Source organism: Schistocerca cancellata, chromosome 10 (assembly GCF_023864275.1).
Source record: "Schistocerca cancellata isolate TAMUIC-IGC-003103 chromosome 10, iqSchCanc2.1, whole genome shotgun sequence".
In the NCBI taxonomy this organism is placed as follows: domain Eukaryota; kingdom Metazoa; phylum Arthropoda; class Insecta; order Orthoptera; family Acrididae; genus Schistocerca; species Schistocerca cancellata.
This window is the reverse complement of record NC_064635.1, coordinates 178,170,408-178,183,724: the sequence shown is the minus strand read 5'-3', so window position 1 is coordinate 178,183,724 and position 13,317 is coordinate 178,170,408. Positions and strand designations below refer to the sequence as shown.

Genomic DNA, 13,317 nt, shown 5'->3' with positions numbered 1-13,317 from the left:
ACGAGTTTTTGTTGATAGAAATTATTATTCAAAATTGATGCCAAGTGTATTGCGGGTATTATTCGCGCAAACAGAGCCAAAGTCGGGTCGCACTAAATAAGAAAGGGCGTTTTTACAAACATTATAACCCCTTACGTTGCAGAGTAAGTGGATTAACGATGCAATAGACTCTTCGTGGTATAATAATAAATGCGAGAAGTAATGGTGAATCTGAAACTGTTTCATTCCCGGTAAAAAAAGAGATCGCCGAAATTTCAGCAGGTAAAACTTAATTCGTGTATATTTTGTATATGACTGCACGTTCAGAGACCGTGAATGGTTACAACTGAAAGAAAACAGCCCTCGGTCACTATTTTTAACGAATTAACCGCCTTTCAACACATCTAGGAGTGTCTTCCTCAGAATTTAAATCAAAGAATGGTCTAAATTCTGAGGATGACTCTCCCAGCAGTGTTGAAACCCGGTTAATTCGTTAAACTTAGACCATTCTTTGATTTAAATTCTGAGGAAGACACTCCTAGCTGTGTTGAAACCCGGTTAGTTCGTTAAAAACAGTGACCGAGGGCTGTATTCTTTCAGTTGCTTAATTCGTGTGTCTATAAACAGATCGATTCGCGGAGAGTACAACAATTTCCACCGTCATACATTAATTAAAGACGTTGCCGAGAACCCCAGAAAATTCTGATCCTACATAAAATCGCTTAGTGGGTCGAAGGCTGCTCTTCAGTCACCTTAAGTTTTAAATTTCACTTTTACAACACCGTTCACGGAAGAGGATCGCGAATAGATACCACCGTTTAATGTTATCCAGGCTACTATTTTGAGAACGTAGAAATAGATCATTGTGGTGCCGAGAACTAACTAAACGAATTGGAAGCACTTAAGTCACCAGTTCCAGATTGAATACCATTCGGTTTTACGGAAAGTGCTCTTCCACATTGGAACATTACTTAGTTTACAATCATCACCAAACTCTCGCCAACTACAACGTTCAAAGCGACTGGAAAAAAGCGTTGGTGACTCCTGCGTACAAGAAGGGCGAAAGAACGGACCAGCAGAATTACAAGCGAATATCCTTAAGGTCGGTTTCGTGGAGAATTGTTGAGCTTGTACTAACTCAGAATATGATAAGTTTCATTCAGACAGAAAACCTACTACCTCAGATCAGCACATATTTAGAAAACATCGCTCGTGGGAAACTCAGCTTGCGAATCATGGATGAAGGGCAACAGGCAGGTTCCGTATTCCTAGATTTCTGGAAAGCATCTGAGACGGCGCCCCCTATGCAGACTGCCAGAAAAAGTCCGAGCATAGAGATTAGATTCTCAGTTACGGCAGTGACTCCAAGACTTGTTAAGTAACAGAGTCCAGCGCATTGTCCTGGACGGCGAGTGTTCGCCGCCAGAAGTGCCTCAGGGATGTGTGGCAGGACTGCTCACGTTCTGCATGTACAGTCGTGCTCAAAAGTATCCGAACGACCTGAACTGCATTTCGCCTGATTCGCATGCAACCCACATAACGCAGCTGACTAGCAGGTCCTGCCACACATGATTTTTGATAGGGAGAGACAGATTCTATTACCTTCTGGCTACCCCAAGTGAAGAAGGTGTAATGGCATTGTGGTCTGAAATTCACATTAATCATGATATTCCTTCTCTACCAAGTAGACGTTAGGTTGAACTACAATAAAGTCAGGACTGGCGACATGTAGAAACTCTATTACCAGTAACCTTTATTATACTAGTTATTTATTTCTAGTGACGAAACATATGCTATGTAGGGTCACAGGACGCTTATTCCATCTTCTATTTGAGCTTCTGTATGTCGATAAAATTGTTTCTGAACTGGGAATGCAACTCAGACCAACCTTAACGCGGAATTTGATCCCTTCATGACAATACTGCTCGACTACAATTTGTCGTTTGCTCAAAACTGCAGATTCTTCAACATCTCCACGTATTGCGCGTGAATGGGTTCGAATCCTGGCCCAGCACTAAAGTTTTCATTATGTAGTATCAAGCTCTAGCATGAGAACACCTATCTACTGGTGGACAATAATTTTGATTTTAATGCATTTTCATTCGTTGTCAACACTAACGATATCTGACGTTTTTGACTCCCAGTGAGACACAGAAATATTTGCGAGATATCTGTAAGTTCAACGATGCTGGTGGAGAAAAATTCGGTAGCTGACCTCTCTTTGTGTGTAGTCAAGAACGATATGTGTGGGGTGCGATTCCCAGTCATATTATTTCTAGTTCAAACATGCTCGCATGTCACTGCTGGTGTAACACACCCATAGTTAACGTTCGTTTTCTGTAGAATTTAACAGCGATAGATGTCGGGTTGGAGTCCTGGGAAGGAAAAAAGTAAGGTTTCGTCTCGTCATTTCAGTTAAAACAACTAACTACTGCCGAGAAAATCCGATATGCGCAGTTGATTGTGTTTCGATAACAATCTGATTAGGTTCTGGGTTCGAATCCCTGTCCAACACAAAGCTTTACCTCAAGGCATTTCAAGTAAGTTACTTGTGAAGAAGCAATATTTAACATCTCTCGTAATTTGTTAACAGATACAATAGATGCTGGGTAGGAATTCCTGTCCATTAAAAATGTATACGTTATGTAATTTAAAGTTTATATTTGCTAACTGATACTGTCTATAATCGTGGTATATCACTCTCTGTATGCATAGTCACGAATGACTGTTAGTTTCCGTCAGTCACGAAATCTTTGCTCAGTCTGCATGACCTAGGTTTGAATCCATCTGCAGAACGAGACGGTTCGTTGTTCCATTTGAAGTTCATACATATTCTGATCTAGCTGCTCGTGAATAATTAAATTTTTAATGTCATTTTGTGTTAAATAATAAGTACGGTATGTTACTTTGAAGGGGAAATCATGAATACGACGAACTTACTACGTGCATTACCTATCTGGCATAATAATGAGAGTGGTAACATTTCACGTGTCATTTATTGTAATAAATGTGAGCTTATAAGCCTTAAGGACATCTTATCTGTGGTAAGGTGTTCCTTGATATTTGTAGTATTGTGGTAGATCTTTACAACTTGAGTTATTGCGATACAGAGCAGTGTTTCCTAGTGGTGACTTGTTGGAACCAATTTCAATAGTCAAACGACTGTATCGAGGAGCGATTAGAGTACTTGCTAGACAGCTGCGTTATGTGGGTTGCATGCGAATCAAGCGAAATCCAATTCAGGTCGTTCGTATATTTTTGAGGATGACTGTACGTACCTGATGTGGCGTATCAGAGTGAGCAGCCGTCTACGACTGTTTGCAGAGGATGATTTACACCAGATTTACATTTGGTGTACTAAATGGCAGCTTGCCGTAAATGTATATAAATGTAAGTTGATGCAGTTAATAGAAAAAAAGCAGTCGTGTAACGCTCGAATACAGTATTAATTGCTTGACACAGTTATGTCGACTAAATATCTAAACATAACACTGCACAGTGCGCAATGTGGAACGACCTCGTGAAGTCCGTAGTAGGGATGGCGAACTGTCCACATTGGTTTACTGGGAGAATTCTAAGAAAGCGTAAGGTGGCTCATCTGTAAACGTAACTCGTCGTAGAACACTTGTGCCATCTATTCCACAGTAGTGCTCGAGTGTTTTGGGCCCTCATTAGCTGAGGGTTATACTACACACTAAAAGACATGCAGTATTGGACGTTGAAGGTCCTCTGGATTTGCAGCAGCAGAGGAAGGTTTTATACGGCATTTCGTGTCTTCTAAAGTCGCCAGTGTATTCTTGTAGTCTTATTTTAATTTTTCCCACAGATAAAAGTGCAGACGTGTTAAGTATAGTGAGCGTGCAGGCCATTTTCTGTTTCCCCAGCGTACGACCCAACGATCTTCTGATGTTCTGAAGAGAATGTCTAAAAATTTCTGTTTCGAACATGTGATACATTGATCATGTTGGTGCCACATGGACTGTCCTTCGTATATATGGGAAGTCTTCCGGTAAGTGTGGCACCAAGAGCATCTTCGCAGTGTATTGGCCGATGTAGATAGTGTTTACCTCTAGCTCCTTGCAGGAGATAAGTGGCATGAAAGAAACCCCTTTCGGACGTTGGGACGACTTTCAGTGCTGTTGATCGCGGTCCTACGTGCTAGAGCCCTGCAGAGACATGTAAGGAATCCTGATGGTCTTCACTGTGTTTAGGCCGACAGGAAGAATGCAGATCATCAGTGTGGCTGTGTAGCAGGGAGCAGTAGCAGCTCTCTTAACCGGTCAGGAAGAAATTCAGAAATTTTAATTCAGTACTTAGATTGTTTTGTTCCTTATAATTTGATTCACGGGTCTGCACGTTGTAATGTACTGCCTGGTAATGTTGGTGTCAGCTGATTTAATGATTACTTATCATCATCATCAGTTATCTGCTATATTAGCAGGTCCTTTGTCTCTCCATTTTCTGCGATCCATTGCTTCCTTCTTAAGGCTGCTGTATGTTGTACCGTCCATCACGTCATCGAGTATCTGGAATCTCTTCCTTCCTCGCTTCCTTTTCCCTTCTACATAACCTTCTAAAACTGTTTTTATCAGTCCGTCATTCTTTCTTAATATATGCCCAATCCAATTTCTTTTTCTTCTCTTTATTACATCTAGTAACTGTCTTTTCTCTCCCACTCTTCTCAGTTCCTCTTCATTTTTTACTCTGTCCATCCAACTTATTATTTACATCTTCCGCCATGTCCAGATCTCAAAAGCCTCCAGCCTTTCTCTGTCTTTTTTCCTCATAGTCCATGTTTCAGCTCCATATAGAAGAACACTCCATACAAGACATTTTATGAGTCTCTTTCTGAGTTCTCTGTCCAGACCGCTGCAGAAGATTCTCCTCTTCTTATAAAACGCCTCTTTTGCCATTGCTACCCTTGTTTTAATTTCTGTGGTGCACTTCCAGTCGGTGTCTATCCTGCTTCCAAGATACTTAAAATTTTGCACCTGTTCTAGTGTTTCTCCATTCAGCACAATTTTTATTTCCTTATTTCCTCCTATTGCCAATACTTTTGTTTTATCTGTGTTAATTTTCATTCCATATTTTTTCCGTTAGTTTGTAAGTTAGTCTCTCTCTAATTTTATTCGTATGAAGAGGGAAAAAAATCTCAAGCATTGTTCCCCATACTAGCATTATCTTTCAGCTAGAACATACGTCCCTGCATAATTTTTTTGAGCCAAGATATTAGTTGGTGCCCTGGTCAGGCAAACAAGGTTAATGGTGAACTTTGTTCAGGAAGTTATTAGCTTTTTGTCAAGTGAACTCCAAGAAAATAATTTTTAGCTTCATTGGGTTAGAAATAACAGCAAACCAGATGGGAAAATGTTTATTAAACCTTGACCATCGTTATCGACGGTCAAGTTGGCAGCCTGCTGCTGGCTTCTGCACAGTGTTTATTTTCCTCAAAATTCCATGTTCAGTAAGAAAACGTCTCTCGTTATAGTACAATGCACTTTGTCATCCACAGGTGGTTGCTATTCAAAATTTTAGTAACATACCATCCTAGACCTATTCCCTCCACTCCTTTCTGTGTTTTAAAGTGCGCGTCATTTACGACGGCGGCCGAGTTTAGGTTCGTTCTGCGCATCTGACGTCACAAAACACAGTCAGCCAATGAACAGAAAACGACGTTGCCAGAGCTCGACTGCAGTGCAGAGCACGGACGAGTGTCTTCAGTTTTTGAAACGTTCAGTCATAAATAAAGTAATAGAAGAAAAGCAATGTCTTGATAGCAGACTTTCTTTTATAGAAAGTTTGGAAAAAGCATTCTTTATAACAACTGCTTCATATTCTATTAATTAATTCAACCAAACAAGCAATAAGCCTCCTAATTCTGGCGATGACTATCATAGAAACCAATTGTGATAGTCATCAATTTTAATAAGTCTGCTATATGCATTTTATCTAATGTGCTTTTATCAGATTATGTTTTTGTGTAAATGACTATATACAAGCAAGCCCACAGTAGCGACATCTAGGGAGGGTGTAGGCAAACAGGTTTCTGGATGCTAAGTGTAGCTAGTTGGCAATAATCGTTATGTGGACGATGTGGCCTATTCTACACCGTATTTTAAATCTATGTGACGATGCTATGCTGATTATATTTATATGTTTTGACGATGCCATTACGGCCGTATCACTTTAGGAGATGGTGTAAAAAAAAGGGTACGTTATACCATATTTTATCTGTACATTTCCCTGGTGTGTGGCAGTATATTGTGATACATATTGCTGTTTTATGTTAAAAGACACACTGCTCACTAGATGTATATATTTATATTTTAGATCTGAAGATGGTCATTACAGAATGAAACGGGTCATTGTCTAAAGAATTCATTTGTGATCAGAGACTGGAATAAAAAAGCATTTTCCAGTATTGGATCACTGTTTGTACACGCGATTATGTCGCAGTTGGTGAAAAGAGTACTCTTATGTACCGGATGGATGCAGAGGCACGCAAGAGACTCTTATCGGCTCCGTGGTGTGAAGGCTGATGGAGACTGAGGCGTCCTCCAGGTCCTCCCAGCGACTGCGCGGCAGGAAGCGGAAGCGCCTCAGGATTTCCGCCAGGAAGACCTTGAGCTGCAGACGGGCGTACTGGGTGCCCACGCAACTGCGAGGGCCCACCCCGAACGGCAGGTAGCTGCACGCGTGTTCCTGCCCTCTGCGGCCGTCCAAGAAGCGTGAAGGGTCGAACTTCAGTGGGTCTGGGTGAAACTGTGGCAGGCGTTGCGTGAGGCTGGGCACCAACAGCAGCACGGTGCCCTTAGGGACCAGCACCCGACGCCTGGGCAGCAGGAGGTCCTCCGAGGCCACCCGGGAGATCACCGGGACCGTCGGGCACATGCGCAGCATCTCCTGTGGAAGTCATGTTTACGTTCTATTCCTATCACTACGGTACGTGAGCGGAAAAACTTCTATGGGTTGGTAGTGAAGTAGGTGTTTAACAATAGGTATGGTAAACCTATACATAGGTGACAAATGTCATGGGATAGCGATCTGCACTTATGTCAGATGCTGGTTGTATATTGTTGTTGTTGTTGTGGTCTTCAGTCCTGAGCCGGCCGAAGTGGTCGTGCGGTTCTAGGCGCTGCAGCCTGGAACCGCGAGACCGCTACGGTCGCAGGTTCGAATCCTGCCTCGGGCATGGATGTGTGTGATGTCCTTAGGTTAGTTAGGTTTAACTAGTTCTAAGTTCTAGGGGACTAATGACCTGAGAAGTTGAGTCCCATAGTGCTCAGAGCCATTTGAACCATTTGAACCATCTTCAGTCCTGAGACTGGTTTGATGCAGCTCTCCATGCTACTCTATCCTGTGCAAGCTGCTTCATCTCCCAGTACCTACTGCAGCGTACATCCTTCTGAATTTGCTTAGTGTATTAATCTCTTGGTCTCCCTCTACGATTTTTACCCTCCACGCTGCTCTCCAATACTAAACTGGTGATCCCTTGATGCCTCAGAACATGTCCTACCAACCGATCCCTTCTTCTTGTCAAGTTGTGCCACAAACTCCTCTTCACCCCAATTCTATTCAATACCTCCTCATTAGTTACATGATCTACCCATCTAACCTTCAGCATTCGCCTGTAGCACCACATTTCTAAAGCTTCTATTCTCTTCTTGTCCAAACTATTTATCGTCCATGTTTCACTTCCATACATGGTTACACTCCATACAAATACTTTCAGAAACGACTTCCTGACCCTTAAATCTATACTCGATGTTAACAAATTTCTCTTAATCAGAAACGCTTTCCTTGCCACTGCCAGTCTACATTTTATATCCTCTCTGCTTCGATCATCATCAGTTATTTTTCTTCCCAAATAGCAAAACTCCTTTACTATTTAACTGTCTCATTTCCTAATGTAATTCCCTCAGCATCACCCGAGTTAACTACATTCCATTATCCTCGTTTTGCTTTTGTTGATGTTCATCTTATATCCTCCTTCCAAGACACTGTCCATTCCATTCAACTGCTCTTCCAAGTCCTTTGCTGTTTCTGACATAATTACAGTGTCATCGCCGAACCTCATAGTTTATATTTCTTCTCCATTGATTTTAATAACTACTCCGAATTTTTTTTTTCCCTTTACTGTTTGCTCAATATACAGATTGAATAACATCGGGGAGAGGCTACAACCCTGTCTCACTCCCTTCCCAACCACTGCTTCTCTTTCCTGTCCCTCGACTCTTATAACTGCCATCTGGTTTCTGTACAAATTGTAAATAGCCTTCCTCTCCCTGTATCTTACCCCTGCCACTTTCAGAATTTGAAAGAGAGTATTCCAGTCAACATCGTCAAAAGTTTTGTCTAAGTCTACAAATGCTAGAATCGTAGGTTTACCTTTTCTTAATCTAGCTTCTAAGATAAGTCGTAGGGTCAGTATTGCCCCACGTGTTCCAACATTTCTACGGAATCCAAACTGATCTTCCCCGAGGTCAGTTTCTACCAGTTTTTCCATTCGTCTATAAAGAATTCGCGTTAGTATTTTGCATCCGTGACTTATTAAATTGATAGTTCGGTAATTATGACATCTGTCAACACCTGCTTTCTTTGGGATTGAAATTATTATATTCTTCTTGAAGTCTGAGGGTATTTCGCGTGTCTCATACATCTTGCTCACCAGATGGTAGAGCTTTGTCAGGACTGGCTCTCCCAAGGCTGTCAGTAGTTCTAATGGAATGTTGTTTACTCCCGGGTCCTTGTTTCGACTTAGATCTTTCAGTGCTGGTAATATACATAAGATATAAAACTGTAGTGAATTGGAGGAGTTGTTGTTTGTAGTCAGGTGATTTATTTCTAAAGGTTATGGCCTCACAAAGAGGATTAACAGACTTTGAACAAGGAAGAGGTAGTTGGATCTAGACGCATGGGACATACTATTTCGGAAATGGGTAGGGGATCCAATATTCTGAGATCCACAGCGTCAAGAGTGTGGCAAGAATACCAACTTCACTTAACGAGCCAGAGCAGTGGCGCTTGCCTCCAGTTATCAGTGCTAACAGACAAACAACACAGCATGAAATAACCGTTGAAATCAGTGCAGAACGTACGACTAACGTATCCGTTGGACGGTGGGGCGATATCTGGCGTTAATGGGCTGTTCCAGCAGAGGTCTGAGTGCCTTTGCTAGCAGTCAGTGCAAAAATCTTGCACATGCTCTGCTTTCGCAGTTATGGTCAGGTACTAAGACATCATTGCTCAACATTACTACGAGGTGCATTCAAGTTATAAGGCCTCCGATTTTTTTCTCCGGACTGGAAAGAGATAGAAACATGTGCATTGTTTTTAAATGAGGCCGCGTTCATTGTCAATACGTCCCAGAGATAGCAGCACCGTACGGCAGATGAAATTTTACCGCCAGCGGCGAGAATGAGAACTGTTTTAAATACTTAAAGTGGCGACGTTTTCCTTACTTGAACAGCGTGCAATCATTCGTTTTCTGAATTTCCGTGGTGTGAAACCAATTGAAATTCATCGACAGTTGAAGGAGACATGTGGTTGTTATGGATGTGTCGAAAGTGCGTTCGTGGGTGCGACAGTTTAATGAAGGCAGAACTTCGTGTGACAACAAACCGAAACAACCTCGGGCTTGCACAAGCCGGTCTGACGACACGATCGAGAAAGTGGAGAGAATTGTTTTGGGGGATCGCCGAATGACTGTTGAACAGACCGCCTCCAAAGCTGGCATTTCTGTGGGTTCTCTGCACACAATCCTGCATGACGACCTGAAAATGTCATCCAGGTGGGTGCCACGAATGCTGACAGACGACCACACGGTTGCCCGTGTGGCATGTTGCCGAGCAAGGTTGACGCACAACGACAGCACGAATGGGACTTTCTTTTCGTCGGTTGTGGCTATGGATGAGACGTGGATGCCATTTTTCAATTCAGAAACAAAGCGCCAGTCAGCTCAATGGAAGCACACAGATTCACCACCACCAAAAAAATTTCGGGTAACCGCCAGTGCTGAAAAAATGATGGTGTCCATGTTCTGGGACAGCGAGGGCGTAATCCTTACCCATTGTGTTCCAAAGGGTACTACGGTAACAGGTGCATCCTACGAAAATGTTTTGAACAACAAATTCCTTCCTGCACTGCATCAAAAACGTCCGGGAAGTGCTGCGCGTGTGCTGTTTCACCTAGACAACGCACCCGCACATTGAGCTAACGTTACGCAACAGTTTCTTCGTGATAACAGCTTTGAAGTGATCCCTCATGCTCCCTACTCACCTGACACGGCTCCTAGTGACTTCTGCCTTTTTCCAACAATGAAAGACACTCTCCGTGGCCGCACATTCACCAGCTGTGCTGCTATTGCCTCAGCGATTTTCCAGTGGTCAAAACAGACTCCTAAAGAAGCCTTCGCCGCTGCCATGGACTCATGGCGTCAGCATTGTGAAAAATGTGTACGTCTGCAGGGCGATTACGTCAAGAAGTAACGCCAGTTTTATCGATTTCGGGTGAGTAGTTAATTAGAAAAAAAATCGGAGGCCTTAGAACTTCAATGCACCTCGTAGAGGGGATTTCCACGACTTGTATCAATTGCACGACTTAATGCACTACGCCAGGCAAAATGAGGTCCGACACGATATTAGGAAGTATCCCATGAGTCCTGTCGCCTCAGTGTACAGTCAGTCGCTAGATTACGTCGTCAAATTCCGTTGATTTTTTAAAGGTACGACTACCCAATACCTGCAGGCAGTCTCTGGTCGACTGCTCGGCAGAAGAAATTATAGCAAGCACTGAGAAGACTGCCTGTGGGGGTGAGATGGGGGTAGGGGCAACAGTCCTTCCCGTCACGGTCTTCTTCCCCACAGCTGCCCTTGGACTGTGTTGCTGGCTGTATAAAATATATCGCCTTCATGTACGCCATTTTCAACGTGTCACTGTATTTGGTTTCTCATTTTCTGTACTTGTTCATGCAATAGCTCCATACTTAGCAATCATGTAATCTGAAGAGACAAAGAAACTGGTACATCCGCCGAATATCGTGTAGGGCCCCCGCGTGCACGCAGAAGAGCCGCAACACGACATGGCATGGACTCGACTAATCCTCTGAAGTGGTGCTGGAGAGAATGGACACCATGAATCCTGCAGGGCTGTCCATAAATCCATAATGGTACGAGGTGGTGAAGATCTCTTCTGAACAGCACCTTGCAAGGCATCCCAGATATGCTCAATAATGTTCATGTCTGGGGAATTTGGTGGCCAGCGGAAGCGTTTAAACTCCGAACGAGTGTTCCTGGAGCCACTCGATAGCAATTATGGACGTGTAAGGTGTCGATTTTTGCTCTGCCGAACGAGTGTTCCTGGAGCCACTCGATAGCAATTATGGACGTGTAAGGTGTCGATTTTTGCTCTGATGGAGTTGCCCGTCGGAATGCGCAATGAACATGAATGGATGCAGGTGATCAGATAGGATTGCCCGTCGGAATGCGCAATGAACATGAATGGATGCAGATGATCAGATAGGATTGCCCGTCGGAATGCGCAGTGAACATGAATGGATGCTGGTGATCAGATAGGATTGCCCGTCGAAATGCGCAATGAACATCAATGGATGCAGGTGATCAGATAGGATTGCCTGTCGGAATGCGCAATGAACATGAATGGATGCAGGTGATCAGATAGGATTGCCCGTCGGAATGTGCAATGAACATGAATGGATGCAGATGATCAGATAGGATTGCCCGTCGGAATGCGCAATGAACATCAATGGATGCAGGTGATCAGATAGGATTGCCCGTCGGAATGCACAATGAACATGAATGGATGCAGGTGATCAGATAGGATTGCCCATCAGAATGCGCAATGAACATGAATGGATGCAGATGATCAGATAGGATTGCCCGTCGGAATGCGCAATGAACATGAATGGATGCATGTGATCAGATAGGATTGCCCGTCGGAATGCGCAATGAACATGAATGGATGCAGGTGATCAGATAGGATTGCCCGTCGGAATGTGCAATGAACATGAATGGATGCAGATGATCAGATAGGATTGCCCGTCGGAATGCGCAATGAACATCAATGGATGCAGGTGATCAGATAGGATTGCCCATCGGAATGCGCAATGAACATGAATGGATGCAGGTGATCAGATAGGATTGCCCGTCGGAATGCGCAATGAACATGAATGGATGCAGATGATCAGATAGGATTGCCCGTCGGAATGCGCAATGAACATGAATGGATGCAGGTGATCAGATAGGATTGCCCGTCGGAATGCGCAATGAACATGAATGGATGCAGGTGATCAGATAGGATTGCCCGTCGGAATGCGCAATGAACATGAATGGATGCAGGTGATCAGATAGGATTCTTACAGATGTATCGTCTGTATCTAGACGCATCAGGGGTTCCATATCACTCCAACTGCACACGCCCCACACCATTACAGAGCCGCCGCCATCTTGAACTGCCTCCTGCCGACATACACGTTCCATGGATTCATGAGATTTTCTCCATACCCGTACATGTCCATCCGCTCGGTACAATTTGAAACGAGACTCGTCCGACCTGGCAACATGTTTCCACTCATCAACAGTCCGTTGTCGATGTTGACGATCCCAAGCAAGGCATAAATCTTTGTGATGTGAAGTCATCAATGGTACAGGAGTGGGCCTTCGACTCCGCAGGCCCATATCAATGATGCTTCGTTGAATAGTTCCCACGCTGACATTTGTTGATGGCCCCGCACTGAAATCTGCAACAATTTGCAGCAAGGTTGCGCTTCTGACACGTTGAAAGATTCTCTTCAGTCGTCGTTGGGCCCGTTCTTGCAGGATCCTTTTCCGGTAGCAGCGATCGCGGAGATTCCATGTTTTATCGGATTCCTGATATTCACGGTAAACTCGTGGAATGGGCGTACGGGAAAATTCCCGCTTCCTCTCTAGCTTGGAAATGCTGTGTCTTATCGCTCGCGTACCGACTACAACACCACATTCAGACTCACTTAAATCCTGACAACCTGCCATTATCGCAGTAGTAACCAATCTGACAACTGCGCCAGAGACTCGTTGTCTTATATAGGCGTTGGCGACCTCAGTGCCGTATTCTGACTGTTTACATATCTCTGTATTTGAATGCGCATGCCTATACCAGCTTCTTTGGCGCTTCAGTGTACAACCGCTCCCTCGACAAAAGATCCGTACCCAAAGACTGGACAGTTGCACAGATCACACCAAGAAAGGGAATAGCAGTAATCCACTAAATTACAGGCCCACACCATTAACATCGATATGTAACAGGATTTTGGAACACATATTGTGAAGACAACGGTCTATT

At 43.7% G+C, this 13,317-nt stretch overlaps 2 protein-coding genes across 2 annotated transcripts in view; both read right to left on the bottom strand.

Annotated features, from left to right (window-relative positions):
• Positions 1-6,210: 6,210 nt before the first annotated feature.
• The window catches only part of LOC126106576 (cytochrome P450 4C1-like), a 171,354-nt gene continuing 164,247 nt past the window's right edge, over positions 6,211-13,317 (bottom strand). Inside the window, exon 7 of the mRNA XM_049912919.1 lies at positions 6,211-6,882. The gene's annotated coding sequence lies outside the window, so the exon portion shown is untranslated. The remainder of the gene's footprint in view (positions 6,883-13,317) is intronic.
• Positions 6,454-6,879, bottom strand: LOC126106229 (cytochrome P450 4g1-like). The gene has a single exon (XM_049912457.1). The coding sequence runs from the start codon at positions 6,877-6,879 to the stop codon at positions 6,454-6,456; it is 426 nt and encodes a 141-aa protein (XP_049768414.1).

What these genes read in the sequence shown, in the direction of transcription:
- LOC126106229 (XM_049912457.1), bottom strand. Translation starts at nt 6,879, where the DNA reads ATGCTGCGCATGTGCCCGACGGTCCCGGTGATCTCCCGGGTGGCCTCG.